This window comes from Jatropha curcas, chromosome 11, assembly GCF_041381405.1.
Source record: "Jatropha curcas cultivar XTBG-Jc1 chromosome 11, XTBG_Jcur_1.0, whole genome shotgun sequence".
In the NCBI taxonomy this organism is placed as follows: Eukaryota; Viridiplantae; Streptophyta; class Magnoliopsida; order Malpighiales; family Euphorbiaceae; genus Jatropha; species Jatropha curcas.
The window spans coordinates 23,182,642-23,196,583 of NC_143161.1; the positions used below are offsets into that span (position 1 = coordinate 23,182,642).

Below are 13,942 nucleotides of genomic sequence, written 5' to 3' on the forward strand. Positions count from 1 at the left end.
TCTTTTCAATCTCAAAAAATATCTCAAAGATTTTCAATAAAAAACAGAGAAGAAAAGAAGTATGAAAGAAAACTTTTTTAAAATTTTGAAAGTTGAACTTAGATTCTCTGTCAAATTACAATTCTATCAAGCGGATCTTTTATACTCACAGCCACTATTTTCCCGTTGCATAGAGGAAAGAGTCGTTGAAATTTCAACGGAAAAGGAGGGAACTGGGCAGCAAAAAAGAAAGAAAGAGGAGGGGGAAAATGGGCTCTTGGCCTTTTTACTGAAAATGGAAAATTAGGTTTAGTCAAATGAAAGCCCAATGAAATTTCCCCTAAAATGCTTTTAGATAATACACCATATGTTTTAATTTTAACTCTTTTTTTTTTTTTAAACCACTGGTATCTGAACTGGTTCGGAGGCTAGTCACAATTAAGACTCTTTATCTCTTCCTACAGGTATATTTATTGAGGATCAAATTTGAAAACTCTTTCCACATGTCCAGCCTACGTTATCAACTAAACCACAGCCGACAGATAATTTTAACTCTTTTTTAGTGAAATACTTTTCTCTCTAATATTTCAAAGTGTAAAATATCAGATTCTAAATATCAACTTTAAAATACTAAATAAAAAAGAAAGATTGAAAAATAATATGTGCTTAGAGATGCATTTTAATCTTTCTATTTTAACATAAAGCCTAATAATCCCAAGACACTAACCTAAAATTTTCAATTATCTTCAAGATGTCTTCCTTGAATCTTCAATCTTGAATCCTTAGGATTATTGCTTCACTTCTTTGGATTATAATTTCTGCAATTTTGAACTTAATCAAAGAAATAATTTCCAGTTTATTTATTTTGCTATTTATCAAAATATTATGGATTGCAACTTTAAACCAACAATATATTTTAATCAAATATTTTGATTGGCCATGGTGAAGGATATTTTAGGATTTTCAAATTAAAATATTTTAATTGGCCATTGATAAGGATATTTTAGACTATCTCTAATATCAATAAGGATAAATCTAGTAATACTATTATTTCTCCCTGCTTCTCACATTTATATATGTTAGTTCTTTTATGATATGTGATGCACGTTGATTATACTCGTTATATGTTCATTTTTCATACTCATTTAGCTTTTTTATTTATATAATTAAAGTATAAATTCTTATTTAGATTGTAATAAATATACTGGGTTTTATATATATAGTAAAATATTTTTTTAATTATATATCTTGCAGCGTAATATCATTGAAAAAAAAAATATTTATTTATTTCTCCCTTTAAAATAGCAATTTAAATATCAAATATATTATTTATATTATATTCAACGTATTAGTTCATATAGTTTTTATTATACGCTAGATGCTTTTATTTTTTGTTTAAGTGCCAAATTGATTTATAAAAATCATCATATATGTTATTTTACGTTTTATTTTACAGTTTCATATAATGTTGAAGATAAATTACAATAATAGTAAATAAAAATAATAAATAATAATAATAAATTATGAAAATTATTAAATTATTATTAATAATTTGTATAATAATATAATAAAATAAAACATAATTAGACATAATAAGATAATAATAGTAAAATTTTAAATTTTCAAATGCCTACTTATATATATGTATTTATCTATTAAAAAAAAATAAAAAAACATCCAATCAAATTATATATATATATATTTCTGTTAAATTTTTTTAATTGGGTATCACTAAGGTTATCTTAGAGTATTTTAAATTTTATAAGGATAATATAGGAAATCTCTTTATCCCCCTATTCCAACTTTTATATATAGTATGGATGATGGACTAGTTTTCTTGAAAGTGCATTACACATTGTTTGTACTCATTGATTTTTAATTTAATTTTATATATAGTATGGATGATTGCAAGTAAATATAATTTAATTTAAGCTCTGTTTTTTTTTTTCTTAAAATAACTTGCAGGAAAATAACTTGCTAGAAAATATTTTCATATTTTCCTTGAAAAATATTTTTCAAATGACTTATTTTCTATTGTTTGGTTGTAATATTGAAAATTAGTTAAATATATTAAAGCATTTATCTCATAAGACCATAAAAATATTAATAATAATAGAAATTTTATAATTTAAAAATTTTATTGTTAAATATGAAAAGAATTCAAAAAAAAAAGTATAAATTATGAAAGCTACCGGTGGTTGGTGGTGGTGGTTGGTGGTGGTAGTTGATGGAAAATGGTGACCGGTGGTAGCGACTATGATGATTAATAAATTAAAAAAATATGGATTTAATTATACGATTTGCCAATGTCCAGAAAATATTTTACTCTCTCGAGAATGAGAAGTTGTGTTTCTTAAAAAATGACTTAATTTTCCTATGACTTAATTTTCCTTTGACTAGAAAAATATTTTTTTTTAATTTCCTGAACGCCCCAAATAATAAAAAATTGTAAAAAATATTTTCCTGCAAATTAATAAATCTTATAAATATTCGTTAGTACATAATAATAAATTATATTTATTTTTGAAAAATAAATTACTTGTAGGAAATAATTATAACTAATCAAATTAAAAATTTATTAAAAGTAATAACTAAATAATATTATATTCTTACCATATTTAATATGTATCTTACATAGTATAATATAAGAAATGAATATTAAAATCTTTTATTTTTTCAACCAATAAAATTAAAATCCTTAAAAATATTTAGTACATAATAAAATATCTTAATTTATTCACTAGAATTTAGATTTAAATAGAAAATTAGTATAACTAATATATATATATATATATATATATATATATATATAGAGAGAGAGAGAGAGAGAGAGAGAGAGAGAGAGAGAGAGAGAGAGAGAGAGAGAGAGAGAGAGATTGTATTTATAATTAAAATTTATTCAAAAAATATTTAGTTGGATCAGTGTTTGCATAGACATCTTGTACATATGTTTTAAGTATATTTATATATTATATCTTGGCGACGTCATAAATGATTTAGTTTGATAAAAATGATGCAGCGACTGATCAGTCTGAGGGAAGTGGAGAAGGAAAAATAAAGGAAGCCACTAAGAAAGCTATGCAAGTGCAAAGTAAGGAGTAGTCCCACTAAGAAAGCTAGAGCATGTGACTCCCCACTATATATATATATTTTTACATGCTTATAGTTATGTTCTAAATCTAAAAATGGTATCTAGCTTGCATTGTTGGGGATAAAATGCGGATTGCCGACTGCACCTAAGTAATGCACTTTGCTGCTGCCTGCCTGCCGACTTTTCATTACTTCGTGCACATGGGCGCAAGAACTTTGTGCTGTTTTATTATAAAATAATTATTCTGTTCTTGCTATTTTATGAACCAACTGTTTTAGAACTTTGAACTTTGAACTTTGAACAGTGTAAGCACCGTGAGCTTACTCTCGGAACTGAGCTGCAGCTTAAGCACCCTACTGTGGTGCGTGGGCATAGATACATACGAGAAAATAGATATATATTGAAGAGCCAAAATATGAGAACTGTGGTATGATTTCAAAGGCGATTCTCCCATAGAGTTCTTTTAGCCACTGCATGATTAAGCTGCCCAAGTTGTGAACTTGGTGTGACAAGTTTGATAGAAGCAATTAAACACGATAGAATAGAACACAATTAATGTCTATTATAACCTATACAATATATTCTCTACCTTTCACTTTAACAGAACAAACGGGCATTTTACTTTGTTCGACTTTAAGTGCTCATTTAAGATTTTTTTCTCAAAAAAAAAAAAAAAAAAAAACACGCTAATTTAAGATTTTAAGACTATATTAATATTTTTTTGATTTTTACCCATATTTATTAAATATAATTTATTTTTATGCTTAAATTAATTGTTCTCTTTTTTAACCTTACTTTAATTGTAGTTGATTGCACAGATAACTAAAAGGTTTTCATTGTATCAACGGATAAACAAATGAAACAAAAGAATTATTCTAATGGTGGTGTTCTAATACGAGATAAAATAAGTATTGGTTTTGTAGTAAAATTAAAAAAGAGAGTTTTTAATTTTAAGAGTATCAATTTAGGCATTCTATTATATATTTTTAGAAAATCAATGCGTTTATTATTTTATTAATTCGTATAAAAAGATAAAATGTTGCTATTAAAGCAGGAGAAAGAAAATAATTTTTTTTTTTTTTTTTTTACAAACCAGTATCAGGCTAGCAAACAGATTAAATTTTAAAACCCTGCCCAGTTGACAATAAATCCACAACACAGTTTCCTTCCTATATACATGCATGTTATATGTCTACTTAGAGAACTGTATCCTTTGTATAATTTATTTTAATATAGTAATGATCTTCTATTATTCTATTTAGTTTATTATTGAAAGAAAAGAAAATAATAGAAAACATTAAATTCAGGAAATTATAAAATTATTTATGGTTCAAATAATTTTTTTTTTGGCTTATAAACACTAATAGTATAATAGAAAACTTTCTATTGAAATGAGGATATTTCTAGAAAGAAAGAAAAAAAAAATCTCCAACTGCTAAAAAGATAGAAAGTTGCATGGTGAGTTATCGATTTGGGTTATAATTAATTATCAACAAGCAAATTGTAAATCAAAAATGTAATTAATTACTATCACGATACAGAGGTGTTCAATAAAGTGTAATAATTACAATTGAATTCGTCTGGAAAATGATAGTATAAGATATGCTAGTGCGCCATAATGCAGTTTTAGAATTATTGGCTGAAAAATATTTTCCATTTAATCTTGTAAGAGTGGAACGTGTATGTATATATTCACCTTTGTGATCGAGATGATTCGAACTCGAAATCTTCCGCTCTTTACATATCTTCTACATGATATTGAAAGACCAGCTAAAACATAATTGATTGACGACATATATATACATATCTATATTACATATAAAGGTGGGAATGAAAGCGAAATAACGGGGATTTCCGATAATATTCTTAATGAAATTTTGAAATGTTCTAAAATAATTTTATTGATGAACAATTAAATTTTATTTTAAATATTATGCTTAATAGATAATTAACGTTAACTATATTAATAAATATATTTTATTTTTAATTATTTTAATGTTATATAATAAGGCTATACATGAAAATTAAAAATTCTTCTATTTACTATATCTATTTTTAATTTTGTTCAATTTAGAATTTAAATCAAATGGTAGAGCTTTACATATTACATAATTTATGTATTTATTATATACATTATGTTACTCTCTTTTAACTTTATAGATAATAAAATAAATTTATAATCTATAATCTATATACATGTGGGAATAGAGGAGGAAATTATGAGATTTTCTAAAATAACCTTAGCTTAATTTGAAATTCCTAATATATCATTTTAATTAACTTTTTATGCATTTTAATCGGAGAAAATAAGTCTATTTATCCTTTTGAAAATCATTTTTAGTTGTATTTTTAATGTCTTTTAATTGAAAAAATATATTATATTTATGCTTTTGAATATCCTTTTAATTAGACTTTTTATGCATTTTAATTCGAGAATATATATATATGTATATATATATATATATATTCTCTGTTTGATTTTGTAATATTATTGTCCAATGATTTTTATAATTAATAGTTTTTTTATATTCTTAATAATATGTTCTTATATTATATTGCTTTTTAGGAGATAAATTGAAAACCTTAATTCAACTATTGAAAATAAAACTTAAATTCTATTAATTTATTATGTTCTGAATTTTTTAAAATATGATTAAACATTTTATTATTAGACTATATTGGTTAATTACAATGAAATTAAAATAAATTTTTTAAATATATTATTTCTCTTTGATTTTTTTGAGGAGGATGGTGTACACTTTTTACCTCGAATTATTCAAAATATTAATAAAAGTCGTTCGTTTAATAGACAATTATAAAAATTATCATGAGAAAAATAATTTTTAAATATATAAATTTAGAAACTTCGTAAATATTTTGGGACATCCAGAAAAGAAATAATAAGTGAACAAAATCGAGTGGAGAAAGTATTAATTTTAAGGGGATTATCTAAATATGATGGCTTTGATGACATAGATTTTGCAAATACATAATAGCAATTATCAGGATAAGCAACTAAGCAATATATATTATAGATTACTAATAAATCTGCTAACAGATTGTATATGTAGAAGTGGTCCTTGTCCTCTGAATTATCGAAACCAAAAGAGAAAATGGTACAAATTAATTAAAAATAATGTATGAAAAGAGAATAGTATTATTTGAATATGAATATGTGCTATAGTTTTTGTTTTATTTCCCCAATTTCCATTTTTTGTTTCATCTCCTAGTGGATGTGTTACACAGACACAGTAGCTCACTCCTTCTAGTAACAACCCATCCTGCTACTAAAAGCATAAACTATTCTTCAGCCTTTATTTATTTATTTATTAGTTTTATTAATTAAGCATTTCATATAATTGTGAGCTCTTTGCACAAAGGATGTGCGATAAGGGATAGAGAAACTGAATGAGCTTTTTTTAAAGAATGTTTTCAATAGCCTGTTTTCACGTAATTCATTCTTGGGAGAGTAATTCATTCTTTAATAAACATAAATCCTAAGTTATATGTTTAAAGTGGAGCTAAAGATACACCAGCCGCAGGATGATTCCCAAAGGCATGAATAGATATTCCCACGACTAGGGCCCAAAGGTTATCAGTGGTGTTGAAATATTTGCCAACATATTATATCATTTCAACGCACATCACTTTCATCTATTCTTTCTTGACAGATATTCTCGTTCCTTATGGTGCAGTTGCCCAACCAAACACTCTTGTACTTGATTTGATCTGTTCATATCTCATTTAAATGTGCTTAAAACCACATAACAACGCGTTTGTGTTTAAGTGAAATATATTTAGGGCTCACGGACTGCATATTAACAGGCAAAAAAAAAAAGAAAAAAGAAAAAAGGGTTGATATTAAATAGTGATCTTCTTAATTAAGCCAATATCGCTGAAAGAAAATTAGGTCCAATAAGGCTATGCCTAACAAATTAATTCCTAATGTACTAATTACATGAATTATGGGCGACAGCAAAAGCACACTAGTGGGTCTACTAGTGTGAGTGTATATTTGTGCGTGTTTGTCTATTGGACCACATTGTGGGGTCATCAAAAATTTTTCATAATCTTCAAGCACTTCCCAATCCCAACCGATCAAACGCGCATTTGGACCATAACCCCAATTTCTATAAATACCATTGCCTTCGACGTGCATTTCTAAACCAAAATTATGGGACTTAAATACATTCCCATGGCTACCAATAGAGTTCTTCCAACGATACTTCTCTTTGTGCTGTTAGGTTTAGGTATATGTTCTGCAAGAAGATCCCTAACTTCTCTTGAAGCACACACTTATGGTGGTATTGTAACTAGAGGTTTTGGTGGGGGAGGTGGCTCGGGAGGTGGTGGTGGTATTGGATATGCATCTTCCGGGGCAAATGGGGTTAATGCATATGGAGCTGGTGTTGGTGGTGGAGAAGGCAGTGGTGCTGGATATGGTGGCACTGGAATTGGTGGTGGAGGTGGTGGAGGTGGCGGCACTGGGGGTGGTGTCGCTCATGCTGGAGGAGCAAGTGGTTCTGGATATGCCTCTGGTGGGGGTGAAGGAGGTGGTGCTGGATATGGTGGTGCTACTGGAGTTGGTGGTGGTGGCGGTGGTGGTAGTGGAGCTGGTGGGGGTGGCGCCCATGCTGGAGGTGCTAATGCCGCTGGATATGGCAGCGGTGGTGGTGAAGGCGGTGGGGCTGGCTCTGGTGGTGCTATAGGATACAATGGTGGTGGTGGTGGTGGTGGTAATGGTGGAGGGGGCGGTGCAGGTTATGCTGGAGCAGCCGGTGGTGCGGGATATGGTAGTGGTGGTGGTGAAGGTGGTGGTGCTGGATATGGATCAGGAGGAGGCAAAGGAGCTGGTGGTGGCGGCGGCGGAGGAGCCGGTGGTGGTGCTGGAGCAGGATCCGGTGCTGGTGGTGCTGGCTATGGTGGTGGTGAAGGTGGTGGTGCTGGATATGGTTCAGGAGGAGGCAAAGGAGCCGGCGGTGGCGACGGCGGTGGAGCCGGTGGTGGTGCTGGAGCAGGATCCGGTGTTGGTGGTGCTGGTTATGGTGGAGGTGAAGGAGCTGGATCTGGAGGAGGCTATGGTGCTGGTGGTGCTGGTGGTGCAGGATATGGAGGTGGTGGTGGTGGAGGTAGTGGTGGAGGTGGTGGGGCAGGATCTAGTGTTGGAGGAGCTCATGGAGGTGGATATGGCGGTGGCGGTGGAGAAGGAGCTGGTCATGGAGGTGGAGCAGGGGGAGCTAGTGGTGGAGGAGGTGGTGGCTCTGGTGGTGGTGGTGGAGGCGGCTATGGTGCTGGTGGTGGATATGGAGCTGGTGGTGGGAGCGGTGAAGGTGGTGGCCATGGAGGTGGATATGCACCATAAGAGTTACCATTGTGTTACTAATGCATTGATACAATTATGCAAGTTTCATATAAAACTAAGAAAAGAAAAACCTACCAATAAGGAGATGCTTATAGCTTATGTGTTATGTATGAAAGCTAAATTGTTGGTCTTGTAATTGACGCAATTGGTAAGTAATTAATATGTTTTGCAGCAAGTAGAATGCCAAGGTAGATCATCCAAAATATTAGGTAATATGTGAATGCCTCCATTTAGTGGGCTACTTGCATTATATTACATATATAATAAATGTGGGATTATATATATTGGATTAATTTAGTAAATATTGCTGCATGATAAGGAATACAAATAAGAGACGGGACAATTTAATTAAACAAACCATATAGCAAGGTAAAAATTTTATAGGATGCACTAAGAGCGAATGTTGCATTCTTACATGGAGTGTAAATGTATATATCTTAGCCCACTCAGTTGGGATTAAATTTTTTGTTTACAATAAGTCGATCTATATTTAGAGTGTTTGGAGCGAGCATCTTCTCTATCCATTGTGAGTATTTAAAATTAAGTAAGAGAATGTTTGAACGACACTGTCTCTTTCTAATCAATCAACATCTCAAACTGGTCTTCCTTTCTAGGAGCCTAAAGTTAAAAATATTGATTACTTTTGCATGATACAGCGATTATAGTTCTAAGGACATAGTTGAGAATAAAGGTAGGCACACAGTGTATTCGGCTCAAATAAATTGAAACGAATAAATTGAGAATTTTAAGATGAAAATCGAATCAAATTAAGTAGTGTACATTATTGAATTAAATCGATTTGATTCAAAGTTTAATAATTTTTAATTATTTTTGTAAATAAAAAAAATTGAAACACCAAATAGTATAGAAAATTTTAATTTATACAAGATTTGTAAATAAAACAATTTGAATATTGAATTTCTATATCTATTGTTATGATAGGAGTTCTTGCAGAAATATGGATACAGTACTTTCTAGAAATATTTCAAAGACTAAATAGTAATTTATGCTAGAAATATTTTAAAAATCATGTCCTCCTAAAAAAGCAATTTAAAATACTTTGCTCTAACTTCTATTTTTGTTTCCTTGTATACTATTTTAATCTAATGAGATTAGAATAATTGCATGAAAAATATATGAATTTTGCTTTTCAAGAAAATTATAATATTTGTTTTTTTAATTCCTTTTCAGTATTATTTTTATTTTTCTTAATGGAAAAAGAAAGTCAAGTAAATTGTTAACCTAGATATATGGGGATATGTAGAATATGTAGAGTCGGATTGCATCTAAGGTAAATTCTTTTATACAATGAAACAACTCTCTAACTGAGCTGTGCAAATGGAAGGTTTGGTTTTAAAACAAATTTAAAATTGGAGACCCAATTTCTCTTTTTTTCTTAAATTGAAGTGCACTACAGTTTATTTGAAATCGAACCGAATTGATTCACTTTATTTTAGGTCAATTTGATTAATTCGATTGGTTTTGGATGAAAATCACTCATAAAATTAAAATTATAGTTATTTAAAAATTCAAACCAAAACCACTTCGAATATCGAAAATACCTAAACTAGAAAATTAAATTAGATCGGTTCATATCGTTCCTTGATTTTTTAACTATTTTTGCTTACATATTCCTAATCTATATAAGAAATCAGGGGTTAAATCACTGAAAATTCAATCTATCTATTTAAATTATGGTTTTAGGACTAAAGTCGCTTAAATCAAACCAAATTATAACTAGACTAGATGGGTTCAGATCAATTTTTCGATTTTAACCAATTTTTGCTTACCCCTAATTAGGGATGGCAACAGGACGGGTACTCGCTAGAAATCAACTACCCGAATCCGTTAAGCAATAAACTAACAATACCCAAATCCATTTTTAATTACTCGCATACTACTCGAACCGGTTAATAACAAATTCATTCAAAAAAAAAATGTAAAAAATACAGTAAAATTCAACATGAAATAGTAAAATAATTCAACTGTAACATTCTAAAACAACAATACTAGTAATATTAATATAAACATAATTCTTGAACTCGCATTTTTCCAAGAACCAAGATTGCAAGAATTAACAATCAACATCATCTTCTTCTGCACAAGAAAACATTTGACTCCACACTTGAACAAGAATCTGCAAAATAAATAAATAACAACTTTGATATTATAATAATTTGATTAACAACCAACATAATCAAATTAAACTAGTTGAAGCCTATAGCCGAGTTTAGAGACAATAACAAAGAAAAAAACTATCATCAAGATAACACAAATTGTAAAATAATACATGTTCCTTAGATCTAATTAAGTCTATTTTAATACTGAGAATAAACAAGTTTAAACTTAAAAGCAAGAACAACAGGGTCTCTTTGAACCTGAAAATGCCTTATCAGATTCCAAGATTTAGATTCTTACAATCTGAGGAGAAAGAAAGTGAAGATAAATTCAACAAATAGAGCTCCTGTTTCATCTAGGATATAATATAATAATTTCATCTAAAAAGTGAATCATTTTAGATGGAAAATAACAAATAAAACATCCACAAAATCCACAAATGAAAAAAAATAAAACAACAAACATATATTTCTCGGCTGAACCCACAAATTAATTCAATAATATATTCAACAATTCCTCCTCCTCGTGTGTTTATATGTATTTATATAAAAAATAAAAATAAAAATAAAAAAGAAAAGGGACGAAGGAGAACGAAAGAAAAAATAAATGGAGAACGAAATAAAAAAAATCAAGAATTAAACTTTTTTTAATGGTTAATAATTTTTCCTAATTATCAAACTACAAAAAATTCAATTAAATTACTAAGACACAATACTATAATATATTTTATTTAAAAAAACTAAATTTAAATTATTAAGATATTATAATTGAATGTATGTAATTTTATTAAATTTTAGTTATGAATAAAATTATATTACTGTCCAATATGATGTGAAAACGTAACCATGAATTTATTGTCTTCAATGAATTTATTGTCTTAATAATATTGATCTTTATAATTAATATTAATATTAACCTTTATAATATTTTATACGTGGATTCGCTAAGTTTATAAAAAAAATAAAACTAAAATAAAGGAAGACAAAACGAATATTATTTTATTTATTAATAAAATTTAAAAATATAAATAACTACAGTTACAAATAATTTATATATTTAATCTTAGGTGTAACATACAATTAAGAATGCCAAGTACCGTAGTGGTAAGGTGATCCATTTATGGTTTGGAGGTAGTGGGTTCAATTGTCATTCCACTCTTTATTATAATGTTTTGCTTTAAATTTAAGGGGTACCCAACCTCCTGTATCCGAATCCGATTACTACCTAAATCTGTCCCAAACTCGTTTAAACACTATTAAATCCATAAAAATCTGGTTGGGTGCTCGTCGAATTTGATTACTATCCAAACTCATTTAAACACTACCCAAATCCATAAGAATCAGGTCAGGTGCTTGCCAAATCGGGTCATATTGCCATCCCTACCCTTACTCCTCATCTATAAAAGAAATAAAGGGTTTTCGGGTGCTCGCCGGATCGGGTCATATTGCCATCCCTACCCTTACTCCTCATCTATAAAAGAAATCAAGGGTTTTCTATGAACTGCTGAAAATTCAATCGATGCATTTGAATTATAGTTTTAGGGCCAAAATCGCTTAAATCAAACCACATACTATATATATACGTATATTTATATTTTGTTATGTTCTCAAAAATTGAGTAATGGGTGAATTGTGTATTAGTCCCTGCTTAGAGTAGATTTGGGTTATATATATTGGAGTCAAGATAAATTCTATTAGGATAAGGATTGTGAGAATTTTATGTTATCTGTTAGTTAGAGCTTATTTAAGAGTCTAATATCTTTTTATATTATTCTTTTATATATTACTATTGTATATTTTCAGTAGTCCCTCTTAGTTAGGTGGTTATTTATGTCTAAAAGAGTGTTGATTAAGTGCATTTATTGCTTTTTTTTACACTTATATTATTTGTAGCGCTTTTTTCTATGCGAGATCTTTCCTTTGCTTTTTTCATAAAAAAGGACAACTCATTTTTTTATAGGAAACGAGGCGTTGGTTCGATTGCCGAGGAATATTTAAGTGGTCTTTAAGGGGTGTGTCTTTTTAATGTCTCGCCCCTCTGTATATATATATAGAGGTCATTTTATCTTCATTTTGTCCTACATCCTCATTTTCTCTCTTTAGAGCTTTTCTCTCTAAATTATTTCCAGAGCTTCCTTCTCTAGAATTTCAGAGCTTTTCTCTCTAAAATTTCTCAGTAAGTTTTTCTTGTGTTCTTCTTTTATTTATTATTGAGGTGAGATTATGGGTTGGTTTAGTGACGAAGACGTAGACATTTTGGTCGAGCAGTCTGAGGATGAGAATATGGAGGCGAATGGGTCTGGGGATGAGAACGAGTCCGGGGTGGCGAAGCAAAGAGTATATCGAAGAACATAAGATTCGCTGACATTCCTTCTGATATAAGTGAGGGCGAGTTGCTTACTATAGCCGCTAAGTATGGCCTTGCACCAGAGTACAAGTTGATTCACCCCGAGTCGAACATGCAGATGAACACTCTTATGGTTATTTTTCAAGGTTATTTTTCAACGCGTATGGGATTACTATTAGCCAATTGCATCCCAATTGTTTGAGGCTTTTATGTGGAATAGTTGCTTTAGCTTGCCTCAATGAGACAAACTTAACAGCTCGAGGGGTGGAAGAGCTCTACCGCATACATCATCGAACGACTGAGGATCACTACTTCCTTCAGACGAGGAAAGACTGCAACCTTTTTTACAAGGCGTCCAAGATATCTTCTTTGAAGAATTAGAAGCAAAAGTATTTCATTATTAACCGAGTTGGGAGGTTTGATCACCCCCGCAGCTAATAACTAGCGGTGAGATTATACTGCAAGTATTAACGGGTCGTACAAGCAGTATATAAAATATCGTATCCACTGGGATTGGAAGGATTGAGTACTAAAATCTTTAGAATACTTAATTATCAGGCAAAATCAATAAGAGGGATGAGTTATGTGAAAAATAAAATAATAGAAATTTAATTAGCAGAAAAATAAATGACTGGAATTTAAATAAAATAAAGGTGCGTAAAAGTAAAATGCGATGAAATAAAAGTGTGATAAAGTAAATTGTAGGAAATTATAATGCAGTAAAGTAAAAGAGTAAAAATTAAAAGAAAGTAAATAACATAAAATAAAAGTTAGCAATTAGTAGTTAGAGGTTAGCAGTTAGAAGTTAGTAGTTAGAAATATATATTTTTTTTCTTTTTGAATTGATAAATGAGAAAGTATTATGGTGAGGATTGATCCATTACCATCTGGAAGTGGGCGACAGTGAAGTTAGCACCGGTGATATATTTTCTGAATGGCGAAGTGTTCTAGTTAGTATCTCCTCTTTTGAGATAGTCAACTATAACAATCGTATGACGCCTTTCGTACGTTGCATACATAATAAGCTTTCCCCTTTTTACATTGAC

At 29.9% G+C, this 13,942-nt stretch overlaps 1 protein-coding gene across 1 annotated transcript; it reads left to right on the forward strand.

The window, feature by feature from the left end:
- The first annotated feature begins 7,214 nt into the window (after nt 1–7,214).
- LOC105637392 (uncharacterized) lies at nt 7,215–8,714 on the forward strand. The gene has a single exon (XM_037640457.2). It carries the CDS (start codon nt 7,245–7,247, stop codon nt 8,430–8,432), a length of 1,188 nt encoding a protein of 395 aa, XP_037496385.1. The 5' UTR covers nt 7,215–7,244; the 3' UTR covers nt 8,433–8,714.
- Nucleotides 8,715–13,942: the final 5,228 nt, after the last annotated feature.